Source organism: Stegostoma tigrinum, chromosome 38 (genome assembly GCF_030684315.1).
Source record: "Stegostoma tigrinum isolate sSteTig4 chromosome 38, sSteTig4.hap1, whole genome shotgun sequence".
Taxonomy (NCBI): Eukaryota; Metazoa; Chordata; class Chondrichthyes; order Orectolobiformes; family Stegostomatidae; genus Stegostoma; species Stegostoma tigrinum.
In genome coordinates this window covers 12,385,752-12,398,287 of record NC_081391.1, presented here as the reverse complement: position 1 = coordinate 12,398,287, position 12,536 = coordinate 12,385,752, and the positions used below count along the sequence as shown (strand labels likewise).

The window sequence follows — 12,536 nt, the reverse complement described above, 5'->3', positions numbered from 1 at the left end:
AGCATCAAGTCTACTGCCTGTTGCTTGTCTCACTTAATAATCCAATGTATTGACTTTGATGGAATTGAGTGTTATCAGCGGGAAGGCATAACGGATGTCCTGTTTGAAACTACCTTCCGTATTCAAATAGCCAAAGGGGGTAGGGGAGTAGGAAGGACGTGGGGGTGGGTGGGGGTGTTTAGTGTTTGACTTTGTGGGATCACTTGAAATGGAAGGCGCATTGACATCCATTATTTTCAATGAAATTGAGAGAAATGTGAAAGGGTCTTGAAGCTTACTATATCATCTCTGTTGATTCAGTCAAAATTACATCCAGTGTATCTTACACACTACCTCAATAACTTCCTCAAAGACTCCAAAATCTCTATTCTCCTCCAGTAATGATCTTCTTGCACATTGTCTCTTCTTTCTACATTGGCAGCTGAGCTTGCAGTTCCCTTGATGTAAGCTTTAGAATTTCCTTCCTGGACCCCTCCATCCCCCTCTCCTTCTTCTTTAAGACGTTCCTTAAATCCTACCTAATTGGCCAAGCTGTGAGCTTTCCTACCATCGCTCTGGAACTAGGTGTGAAATGTGAATATGAATCACAGAGTTCCCAGAGAGTTGTAGGGCTGATGGAGTTTATACCATGAAGGGTCAGATTTGAACATAGTATTAACATTAATAATTTGAGATTATAAGGGGACTGGGTACCAATGTCTAGATATTCCCCTGATCAACCTGTTCATAGATATTTATTACACACCTCAGGAGCAGGTGGGATTGGAACCCTGGCCCAGGGCTCAGAGGCAGGGACATTACCATTGCACCTCAAGGGTACCCTCTGTGACAATGTCTATTGATCCCAGCATTATTATTTACATGCAGAAGAAGGTCACGTGACCCAGAGACTGTCACATGTACATTTGTAGACCACCTTGCCAACTGGAGATCTTTCAATTGGTTTTGGTCACAAGTCAAATGCTATAGCCACTGGCTGTATCCAATCCACAATGACTTCCAGAGTTCTATCTCTGCACCAGCTATCTGCCAAGGGGCATGAGTTCCAAGTTTAAATGGCAGAGATGAGTAAAGGGAAAGACGCTGAGAAAATTCCCAGCTCAATTCATGGGGAATAGGTAGAAAATCAAGTCCATGTGTGTGCTGTAAGGTGATACCACAGGCACTGGGCAACTCTGTAATATCTGTAGCGAAAAGGAAATCTACACAATAGCTTCAGGACCTACCTCACAAAAATTGGACAGGGCAATCTCATCTGAAGCAAGACATGCATTTTGGCAATTTGCGCATTGTCGCTGCCGTTCACCCACGCTCCCCAATCAATTTGGGCATCAAATGGACCCTGTATGTTCTTTTTGCAAGCTGCTGGGTTAGCTTAAAGATGCAAAAAAAGCAACCAAACAAACATGCTTGTGCGTATCTGCCTTCCCACGGGGAGGGGGCAAAGGAAGGACAAGGCTCAATCTCTGCTGGAATTCCACAGAGAAACAGGAAGAGACCATTTAGCTCTGGAGCCTGTTTGGCCATTCGATGTAATCATGCTTATCCGTGACCCAACTTCATAGAGCTACCTCCAACGCATATCCATGCTGAGAAAATCTAACAGTATCAGTTTGAAAATTAAACATTGATTCTATCAAGTAGGGAAAAAAGCTCCATCTCACCATCCTTACCGCAAAGAAAAGCTTCTTAGATTCACTCCTGACAAATCTAGCTCTTGATTATAGCGTCTTAGAGCACAGAGACAGGCCCTTTAGCCCAAGTGGGTCTATGCTGACCAAAATGTCCATCCATGCGACGCCCATTTCCCTACACTTGGCCAAAACCCTTCTAAACCTTTTCTATCGATACATTCGTTCAAATGCCTTTTAAATGTTGTTAATGTACCCACCTCAAACACTTGCACTGGCAGCTTATTCTATATGCGTACCACCCACTGTGTAAAAAAAGTTGCCCTTCAGATTCCTATGTACCCTTCGCCCTCTTACCTTAAACTGATGCCCTCTGGTCCTCAATTCCCCAACCCTAGGAAAAAGACTGAACACATTCACTGTATCCATGCCTCTCATGATCTTATAAACTTCGATAATACCACCCTAATTTTAGATTATTTTTATCCGTGGGAATAGAACATAGAACATTACAGCACAGTACAGACCCCTTCGGCACTCGATGTTGTGCCGACCAGTCATATCGATCTGAAGCCCATCTAACCTACACTATTCCATGTACGTCCATATGCTTGTCCAATGACGACGTAAATGTACCTAAAGTTGGCGAATCTACTACCATTGCAGGCAAAGCGTTTCAATCCCTTACTACTCTCTGAGTAAAGAAACCACCTCTGACATCTGTCCTATATCTTTCACCCCTCAATTTAAAGCTATGCCCCCTCATGCTCACCGTCACCATCCTAGGAAAAAGGCTCTCCCTATCCACCCTATCTAACTCTCTGATTATTTTATATGTTTCAATTAAGTCTCCTCTCAACCTTCTTCTCTCTAACGAAAACAGCCTCAAGTCCCTCAGCCTTTCCTCGTAAGACCTTCCCTCCGTACCAGGCAACATCCCAGTAAATCTCCTCTGCACCCTTTCCAAAGCTTCCACATCCTTCTTTTAATGCGGTGACCAGAACTGTACGCAATACTCCTAGTGCGGCCGCACCAGAGTTTTGTACAGCTGCAGCATAACCTCTTGGTTCCGGAACTCGATCCCTCTATTAATAAAAGCTAAAACACTGTATGCCTTCTTAACAGCCCTGTCAACCTGGGTGGCAACTTTCAAGGATCTGTGTACGTGGACACCGAGATCTCTCTGCTCATCTACACTACCAAGAATCTTACCATTAGCCCTGTACTTTGCCTTCCGGTTACTCCTACCAAAGTCTATCACCTCTCACTTGTCTGCATTAAACTCCATTTGCCACCTCTCAGCCCAGCTCTGCAGCTTATCTATGTCTCTCTGCAACCTACAGCATCCTTCGTCACTATCCACAACTCCACCGACCTTTGTGTCGTCTGCAAATTTACTAACCCAACCTTCTACGCCCTCATCCAGATCATTTATAAAAATGACAAATAGCAGTGGACCCAACACCGACCCTTGTGGTACACCACTAGTAACAGGTCTCCAGGATGAACATTTCCCATCAACTACCACCCTCTGTCTTCTTTCAGCAAGCCAATTTCCGATCCAAACTGCTATATCTCCCACAATCCCATTCCTCTGCATTTTGTACAATAACCTACTGTGGGGAACCTTATCGAACGACTTGCTGAAATCCATATACACCACATCAACCGGTTTACTCTCATCTACCTGTTTGGTCACCTTCTCAAAGAACTCAATAAGGTTTGTGAGGCACAACCTTCCCTTCACAAAACCATGCTGACTATCCCTAATCAATTTATTCTTTTCTAGATGATTATAAATCATACCCCTTGTAACCTTTTCCAACACTTTACCAACAACTGAGGTAAGGCTCACTGGTCTATAATTACCAGGGTTGTCTCTACTCCCCTTCTTGAACAGGGGAACCACATTTGCTATCCTCCAGTCATCTGGCACTATTCCTGTAGAATAGTCGCTCCTTATCCTATTTGACTGTTTAATATCTTGAAAACTTCAATTAAATTATTCTTTAACCATTTATACTTCAGCGAATACAACCTCAGTTGGTCTAAAAAGCCATTATAGTTTATTCCACTTCATTCTGGTGAATGTACACAGTAAGGCCCAGAGCCTACTCTCTGAGGCCAGTATGTGTAATGTAAATCAAGGGGCTCATTTGCTCACTCGGTTTGATGGCTGGTGTGTGCCTCCGAATAGCACCCACAGTGAAGACTTGATTTCCATTTCCATAGGACAGTAAGAAATAGGAACAGGTGTAGGCCATTCAGCCCCTTAAGCCTGCTCTGCCCTTCACTGGGATCATGACTGATCCATTGACATTCCTCACTTGCTCATTCATGCCAAATGTTGTCGTTGACTTGGGACCTGCCTCCGTGCCCTTCCCCCTGGCAGCAGAAGTTAATGATGAACTACCACTGACAAAAGCTGCCTGGAAAACAGCTCAGGGTAAAGGATCAGAAGATAGCCACTGAGGATCAGTGGGCGACACGATGGCTCAGTGGTTAGCACTGCAGCCTCACAGCACCAGGGACTCAGGTTCGATTCCAGCCTCGGGCAACTGTCTGTGTTGAGTTTGCATGTTTTCCCCGTGTCTGCATGGGTTTCCTCCGGGTGCTCCGGTTTCCTCCCACAGTCCAAAGATGTGCAGGCTAGGTGGATCGGCCATGGGAAATTGCCCGTAGTGTTCAGGGGTGTGTGGGTTATAGGGGAATGGGTCTGGGTGGGATGCTCCAAAGGGTGGTGTGGACTTGTTGGGCCAAAGGGCCTGTTTCCACACTGTAGGGAATCTAATCTAAGGAGACAACAGTATGCCATCAGATTAGACAGGAGTTCAAATCAATTGTCCAGTGTCAAAAATACATTCTCTCGAGCCAAAATCATTACATAGTTAACATTCCTCGTCCATCTGTATTCACATTTCCTTAGTTTTACCTGATGTGGTCAATTGCTCTGTGTTTGATTCTGTGAATGTGTTTACTATTGATGCTCACTGTGCTTGATTGGTTAAGCCAGGATTGGAGATTTCAGAGCTAGTGTCATACTTACAATCAGAGTCATAGAGATTTTAAGCAGAGAGAAAGGTCCTTCGGCCTATGGTGTGTGCGCCATCCGACCATTCTAATTTCATTTTCCCTGTGCCTGGCCCATAGCCTTATGTCCGTTTGCATCACAAGTGCACATTGAAATACCTCTTCAACATTACAGAGGTTTCTGCCTCTATCACCCTTACAGGCAGTGAGCTCCAGATTTCCACCACCCTCTTTAAAAAAAATAGAACAGTACAGCACAGTACAGGCGCTTCGGCCACGATGTTGTGTTGACCTATTATCCTTTTCTAAGATCAAACTACCCTGCATATGCTTCATTTTACTAGCCCCCATGTGCCTATCTAAAAGTCGCTTGCATGTCCCTAATATGTCTGACTCCACTACCACTGTTGGCGCACATTCCACATGCCCACCACTCTCTGTGTAAAGAACCTACCTCTGACATCTCCCCTATACCTTCCTCCAATCACTTTGAAATTATGCTCCCTCATAGTAGTCATTTCCACCCTGGGAAAAAGTCTCTGACTATCCATTCCTTCTTTGCCTCTCATCATCTTGTACACCTCTATCAAGTCACCTCTCATCCTTCTTTGCTCCAATGAAAAAAGCCCTCAACCTCAACCTTTCCTCATAAGACCTGTCCTCCAGTCCAGGCAGCATCCTGGTAAATCTCCTCTGCACCCCCTCTAAAGCTTCTACATCCTTCCTATAATGAGGCGACCTAGTTGAAAATAAAGTTTTCCTCACATCCCCTCTAAACCTTTATCCCTGCAATATCAAATTAACAAGATCTGGGGCTACTTTTTGGGAATGTATGGACTTACATCCAACACGACCTTCCCAAAAGCAATTATCAGAGTTGATCCAACTTCTCCTGGGTTCTATAGGACACCGACTAACTTTAAAATCATATTAATCTGTTATTGCCTAGTAAATAGATCACCGTTTCAGTCATAGGTGATGTCATTTCAAATTGTCATAGGTAATGGCTTTCAAAAGGCATCTATGTCATTGTTATAAGTTCAGGTTGGATGAAAGCCTGCCAATGATGTTATGCAAAGTTGTAGCGTTTTGAAAATTGCATTGGGCATTCTGTCCACTTGAGGCCACCATACACATGTGTACCAGTGGAGGGAGTCTGCTTGGAAGGCAGTTTAAAGGATTCACATCTTGGAGTTAGTACAGTTTCAATTGCAAAAGTCTCCGGCCGATAATCATTTCTATTCCAAGAAACTTCACAAGGGTGAACTTTGCCAGTTGGAATCTCCCTTTATTTCTTTATCACAATTGGTGATTTAAACTGAAATGCCTTGCCAAACCCACTGGCTGATCCAATATCTCAGAAAACCTGGTAGGAGGCATTGAATTACAAAAGCAGATGAGTTGCAATTAAAGCTTCATTAATTGCTGAATCAGCTCTACTTGGGCCCAATAGCAATTTGGACACTGCAAATTCAGACCACAGGGATAACATTGAGGCTTTCAAGAAGCCAAAGGGTTGATTTACTGGAATGGCAGCGGGAAGGAGGCGATTCATGTGTATTGTGAGGAGGTTGGGGTGAGGCAAATTCAAATATGCTCCTTATACTGAAGAGGTTTTTTTTAGATTAGATTCCCTACAGTGTGGAAACAGGCCCTTTGGCCCAACAAGTCCACACCGACCCTTGCAGCATCCCACCCAAACCCATCCCCTTATAACCCACACACCCCTGGACACTATGGGCAATTAGCATGGTCAATCCACCGAACCTGCACATCTTTGGGCTGTGGGAGGAAACCGGAGCACCCGGAGGAAACCCACGCAGACACAGGGAGGATGTGCAAACTCCACACAGACAGTTACCCGAGGCTGGATTCGAACCCGGGTCCTTGGTGCTGTGAGGCCGCAGTGCTAACCACTGAGCCACCGTGCCGCCCAGGTTAAGTGGAGATTTGATAGGGATGTTCAAAATCAAGAGGATTTTGTTAGGGCAAATAATGAAAAATGTTTCCCAGCAGCTGAACATTTGGTGAACAGTGGGTAGCGATGGAAGGTCATTTGCGAAAACAGAAACCCACAAGCGACATGAGAAAGCATTGCTCTAACGGCATGAGTTGTGTGATCTGGAATGCACTGCCTGAAACAGTTATAGCAATAAATCCAGTAATAATGTTTAACAGCAAATCAGATCAATATGAGGGGGAATCACATACAAGGGAAAACATTGACAAATTAGATCGTTCTTTCAAAGAGACAGCATAGGCATGATAGATTGAATGGCCTCCTTTTGTGCTGGGCCTTTCTGTAATTCAGTGATGAATAAATTACACTGTGATGAGAACAAACCTCCAATGTTACCAGAAATAGGCTAAAAATATCTATTAATTTCATAAGTTCATTCAGAGGATGAGGGCATCGCTGGCTGATCCAGCAACTATTGCCCCATCCCTAATCGGCCCGGTGAGATATTGGTTCGCCTTCCTGCAGTCCGTGAGATGCAAGTCCACCCATCCTGATTTACTGCTATAACTGTTTCAGGCAGTGCATTCCAGATCACACAACTCATGTCGTTAGAGCAATAGAGAAATATCAATTTGAGGTCAGAATCATGATGTTACTGAATGACGAAGGTAGGCTAAAGGGGCTGAATGGGCTGCTGGACCATGACCACATGCGCTGCGGCTGGATGGCAGACCGTGGTGATGCTCCCATTCATCTTCTGCCCTTTGCCTTCTGATGCTGGGGGTCATGGGTTTGGAAGATGAATCTAACCAAAGTTGTAAGATGAGTGGGTTACTGCTCGCACATCTGAACAGTCAGTCACAACGCGTACCTGGTTGTAACAACAGATTGCATTAAAACGTGGTTCCCTCTGTCACCTCTGGATTTCTATGTTTTGCCAATTAACCTCACATCTTGGTCATCTGGTTACCACCCACAATGCCACTGGAAACAGTTTCGATCACTTTGGGGACTGACTGTGTCCCAGCAACTACGTCTTCCAAAGAATCCCAAGCAAACATTGAAACATTGTCCTCAGCAATGCATCAGCACCACCGCTATCAGTTTTGGATCTTCAGTGTGGTTTCCAAGTTTTGCTCCGTGCTCAGCCCAGCATAATGCTGTGATATCATTGCCTGTCTGCCTAAAGGATGAGAAACAGCTTTTTATGAGTCCTTGCTGCAGCACCCTCACTTAAACATGGAGAAGAAAACAAATGCATCGGCAGCTGCTAAGGGGTTAATGCAGTTGAGGTCTCTCAGCTGGGAGAGCATTGAGCTGATGGATTTGGGTGGAAAGCTGAGTTTCTGTTCCTCTCAAAGTGCTGTGTTGGCAAATTAAAAACACTAAAAGAGCTTGCAAAACATTCTCTGCAGCACCCGTCATTGGGAACCTCTTAAAAAAATACAGAAGAGAAATAGATGATTGAAGATTCAGGAAAAAAAAATCATCCCTCCTTACCTTTAAGGCAGACAAGCCGCGTTTCAGCATACGTGTACCCGCATGTGGTTTTAATCACATCACCGGAAGGAAACTAAGATCATTAGGAGCAGTCTGACGAGAATATAGAGTGGAGGGAACACAGGCATCTTCTATAGTATGGGAGCAATTTGTCTTAAGTCAGCTGTTAACTCCTGCAGGACAGGGCTAAACACTGATGTCAGATAGCAAGAGATGGATCAGTTATTGCATGCTCAGGAAATGAGGTTGTAATACAATTCAAAACACAGCACTGGTTCATTGGGTTCAGAACACAGCAGTGACAGCTTTCATTGGTATAGTGCCGCTATTAGTGTCATAGAATCACACAGAACAGAAACCGCCGATCCAACCAGACCATGCCAACAATAATCTCAAACTATACTAGCCCCACCTGCCTGCTCCTAGCCTGTATCCTCAAAACATTTCTTGCTTATGTACTTACCTAAATGTCTTTTAAACATTGGAACTGTACAATGACGTTCCCAGGTTTGGAGAGTTTGAGCTATAGAGAGAGGCTGGATAGGCTGGGGCTATTTTCCCTGGAGCATCGGAGGCTGAGGGGTGACCATATAGAGGTTTATAACATCGTGAGGGGCATGGATAGGTTGATTAGTCAAGGTCTTTATTCCCGGGTAGGGGAGTCCAAAACTAGAGGCCATTGGTTTAAGGTGAGAGGGGAAAGATTTAAAAGGGACCTGAAGGGGAAATTTTTCACACAGAGGGTGGTGCGTGTTTGGAACCAGCTCCCAGAGGAAGTGGTGGAGGCTGGTACAATTTCAACATTTAAAAGACATCTGGATGGTTACATGATTAGGAACGGTTTCGAGGGATATGGGCCAAATGCTGGCAAAGGGGAATTGATGAATATAGAGTATCTGGTTGGCATGGACGAGTAGAACTGAAGGCTCTGTTTCAGGGCTATACATCTCTATGAATCCATGACACTTCTCCTGGAAGTTCATTTCACATTTGAACTACTCTGTGTAAAAAAAAATTGCCCCACTTGTCTTTTTCAAATTGTTCATGTCTAACCTTAAAAATATGTCCCCAGTCATGAAATCCTACACCCCAGGGAAAAGGTAGCTACTATTAATCCTAACTATAACCCTGATGATTTTATAAACTTCTATAAGGTCACCCCTCAACCTGCTATGCTCCAGGGGAGAAAATATCCCAGCCTCTCCTAATAACTTAAACCCTCCAATGGCCCTGGCAACATCCTGGTAAATCTCTTTGAGCCCCCTCCAGTTTAACAGCATCCTTCCTTTGGTAGGGTGATCAGTACCAGACACGGTATTCCAGAAGAGGCCTCACCAAAGTCCTGTACAACCTCAACATGAGAACTCCCTCACAGAAGCTTTATCAAAATCTGGCATGCTAGTCACCGAAGGTTCCATCAAAGAGGCTCATAGATCAGAGATCATAGAATCCCTCCAGTGTGGAAACAGGCCATTCGGCCCAACAAATCCACACTGCCCTTCCTAAGATCGTCCCACCCACATCCACTCCCCTAATTTCCCATGTCTAACCCACCTCATCTAAAGATCCCCGGGCACTGTGGGCAATTTAGCATGGCCATTCCACCCTAACCTGCACATCTTTGGACTATGGGAGGATCTCAAAGATGGGGCCATGGAAGGTCTATGAAAGGATTTCCAATGCTTCCAATTAAAGACAAATTATCCAATTGACTGTGCTAGTAGAGCAAGGAACTATATTGGTAGAGGATGTCATGGTACCACTTCTGCAGCACTTGTATCAGGGTGAGTATTGAACACTATGAAGAGTTCTGATCGAAAGGAAGTAAGGAAAAGTGTTAATACTGGGAGCAGTAATGATGTGGGCAACAAAGCTAATCTCTAGCATTAATGTGCTGAGCTCATGAGGAAAATTCAAACAAATTTTAAGCTATTTTGTCACTGGTGTCCTTTAAACTCAATAGTTAAGAACATAGAACATAGAACAGTGCAGCACAGTACAGGCCCTTCAGCCCACAATGTTGTGCCGACCTATTATCCTACTAAGATCAATCCACCCAGCATACCCTACATTTTACTATCCTCCATGTGCTTGTCCAAGAGTCGCTTAAGAGTCTCTAAAGTACCTGACTCCACTACCACTGCCAGCAGTGCATTCCTCACACCCATCACTCTCTGTGTAAAGAACTACCACTGACATCTCCCCTATACCTTGCTTCAATCACCTTAAAATTATGCCCCCTCGTAATAGCCATTTCCGCTCTGAGAAAAAGTCTCTGGCTATCCACTTTATCAATGACTCATCATTTTGTAAACCTCTATCAAGTCACCTCTCATCCTTCTTCAGTCCAATGAGAAGATCCCTAGCTCCCTCAATCTTTCATCATAAAGTCTGGCCTTCAGACCAGGCAGCATCCTGGTAAAGAGTTTTTTGGTTGCTCGCTCATGTTTCACATTTGAGAGGCTTCTCCAGTGAAATTATATCTTAAATCGATATTTTCTCCACTTAACCATTGGCCAAATTCAAAATGTCCGCATCGGATTTCTCAGTTTACAAATGAGGCGCATTGAGAGGTGATGACACTGAAATGTATTTGGGGAATGCCAGTAGAACTGTGGGACAACTTAAATCCAAACAGCATGATAAAGTGGTCTTTTTCTCATCTTGTCTGTGGGAGGCAAAATCTCAGGTGAGATGATTTCTCAGCTTTAATTGCACCTTGAGAAGGTGGTGGTGAGCAGCTTCCTTGAACCACTACAGCCCATGAGCTGAAGGTTGGTACAGAGTGCTGTTAGGAAGTAACTGAAAAGGGAAGGTTAGTATAGTCTAACCAGACCATGGGCCTTATTCCTCCTCAGAGAGAGACTACTGCTGGTGGTTTAACCTGAACGTCACCATGCCGCAGGGGAGGGGAGAACTTGACAAGGACAATCCCTCATGACTATCCTTAGCCAAGGGTGTGAATTGAACCCATGCGGTTAGCATTACACCACATTGCAGAGCAGCTAATAGACCCCGTTTTGGTTATCATGAAGAACTCTCCTCAATCTCTCCCTTCGTCTGAGGCATTAAATCACTACCAGTTGTCTCTCTCTCTCGACTGAGAGAGCAGCCCCCGTGGTTTTAATGTGAAAACAATGTACTGATTGCCTTGCAAAAGCCTCTAAGTGCATTTTTGAGTTTGGGGATTAGTTCAGTTTAGGTAGATGTGACGATGATTTTAGACAAAGCAAGATCCTACATGCGGTGAGGAAATTAACCGGTCCATCTTAGGGTTGGGCAGAGATTAGAGGGTCCTACTGAGGTGTGGCAGGCTCTGTCCTGGGAAGTGATAGGTAGCCAAACTCACAAAGGCTCTCCCAAGAGAGGTGTCGTTATTCGGCGGACATTTCAACCTAGGGTCTGCTGTCTCTCCCAGGTGAATACCACAGTCACTACTTTCGGGGAATTCCCCCCTTCCTCACTCCTGTGCCCTGGTCCATATGCTCTAATCCTTTGATAACTGCATTGAACCAGGTGACAGGGCCACCATCATGTTGGTGCTTGTGGTAGGTTATGGTATTCACATGGAATGCTATGTTTTATAGATTGCAACATTTCAAAAATCACTTCATTGACTATAAAGTATTTTGGGATGTCCTGAAATCATCCAAGATGCTAACTAAATGCAACTTTTTTTTCTTTCTTTCTGGACTGGAATATGGAAAACATCAGCTCCAGTAGGAACTCACAGTCCTGAAAATTTAATCTTCCCCTCACCCAGCGCTAAGATGCTGCCTGACTGTCCGAGATTCTGCCTCTCCACTTTAAAGCTTGCCCGTCCTTAATCATGGCCAGACATCACTTTGGTCATGCTTCCTCTTCATTCTTCAGCCCATGACTGAAACATCAAAAGTTGTTTAAAATCAATGCCATAGCTGGCTGTTTTACAGGGTAGTAAAGATACGCATTTATTAATTCCACTCTGTTAACTCACTCTGAGGCAGTTAAATTGATCTATTTATCTTTACTATGAAATGTTCAATGATACAGAATCATCGGAGCACATAATGCGGAAGTAATCCAGGAGAAGCTAGATAAATAAATCAGGGAAGACAGGAACAAAACTGTATTCCGATTGAGTTAAGTGATTTTCATCAAGGTTCATTCAGGTACCTCCCTGAAACAGAATTCTGTTCTTGAGGGGCTGTTTCCAAGGAGACACACCAAGAAAAATATCAACTGTGCCTGGTTGAACATCAATTCAGTGAAAGGAGCTTTCGTGGCAGCCCAAAACTTGTTGGTTTTCCATAAAAGATTTTTGGATAGATATGGGAATAGGAAAGGTTTGGAGGGATATGGGCCAGGAGCAGGGATTATATTCAGCATGGACTGGTTGGACCAAAGCGCCTGTTTCTGTGCTGTATCACTCTTTG

General features: G+C 44.3%; 1 protein-coding gene across 1 annotated transcript in view; it reads right to left on the bottom strand.

The window, feature by feature from the left end:
• Positions 1-8,175, bottom strand: part of LOC125447312 (complement C1q tumor necrosis factor-related protein 6-like) — a 44,360-nt gene extending 36,185 nt beyond the window's left edge. The window contains exon 1 of the mRNA XM_048521629.2: positions 8,122-8,175. Within this exon, the coding sequence (XP_048377586.1) occupies positions 8,122-8,151 (30 nt within the window). The 5' untranslated portion in view covers positions 8,152-8,175. The remainder of the gene's footprint in view (positions 1-8,121) is intronic.
• Positions 8,176-12,536: the final 4,361 nt, after the last annotated feature.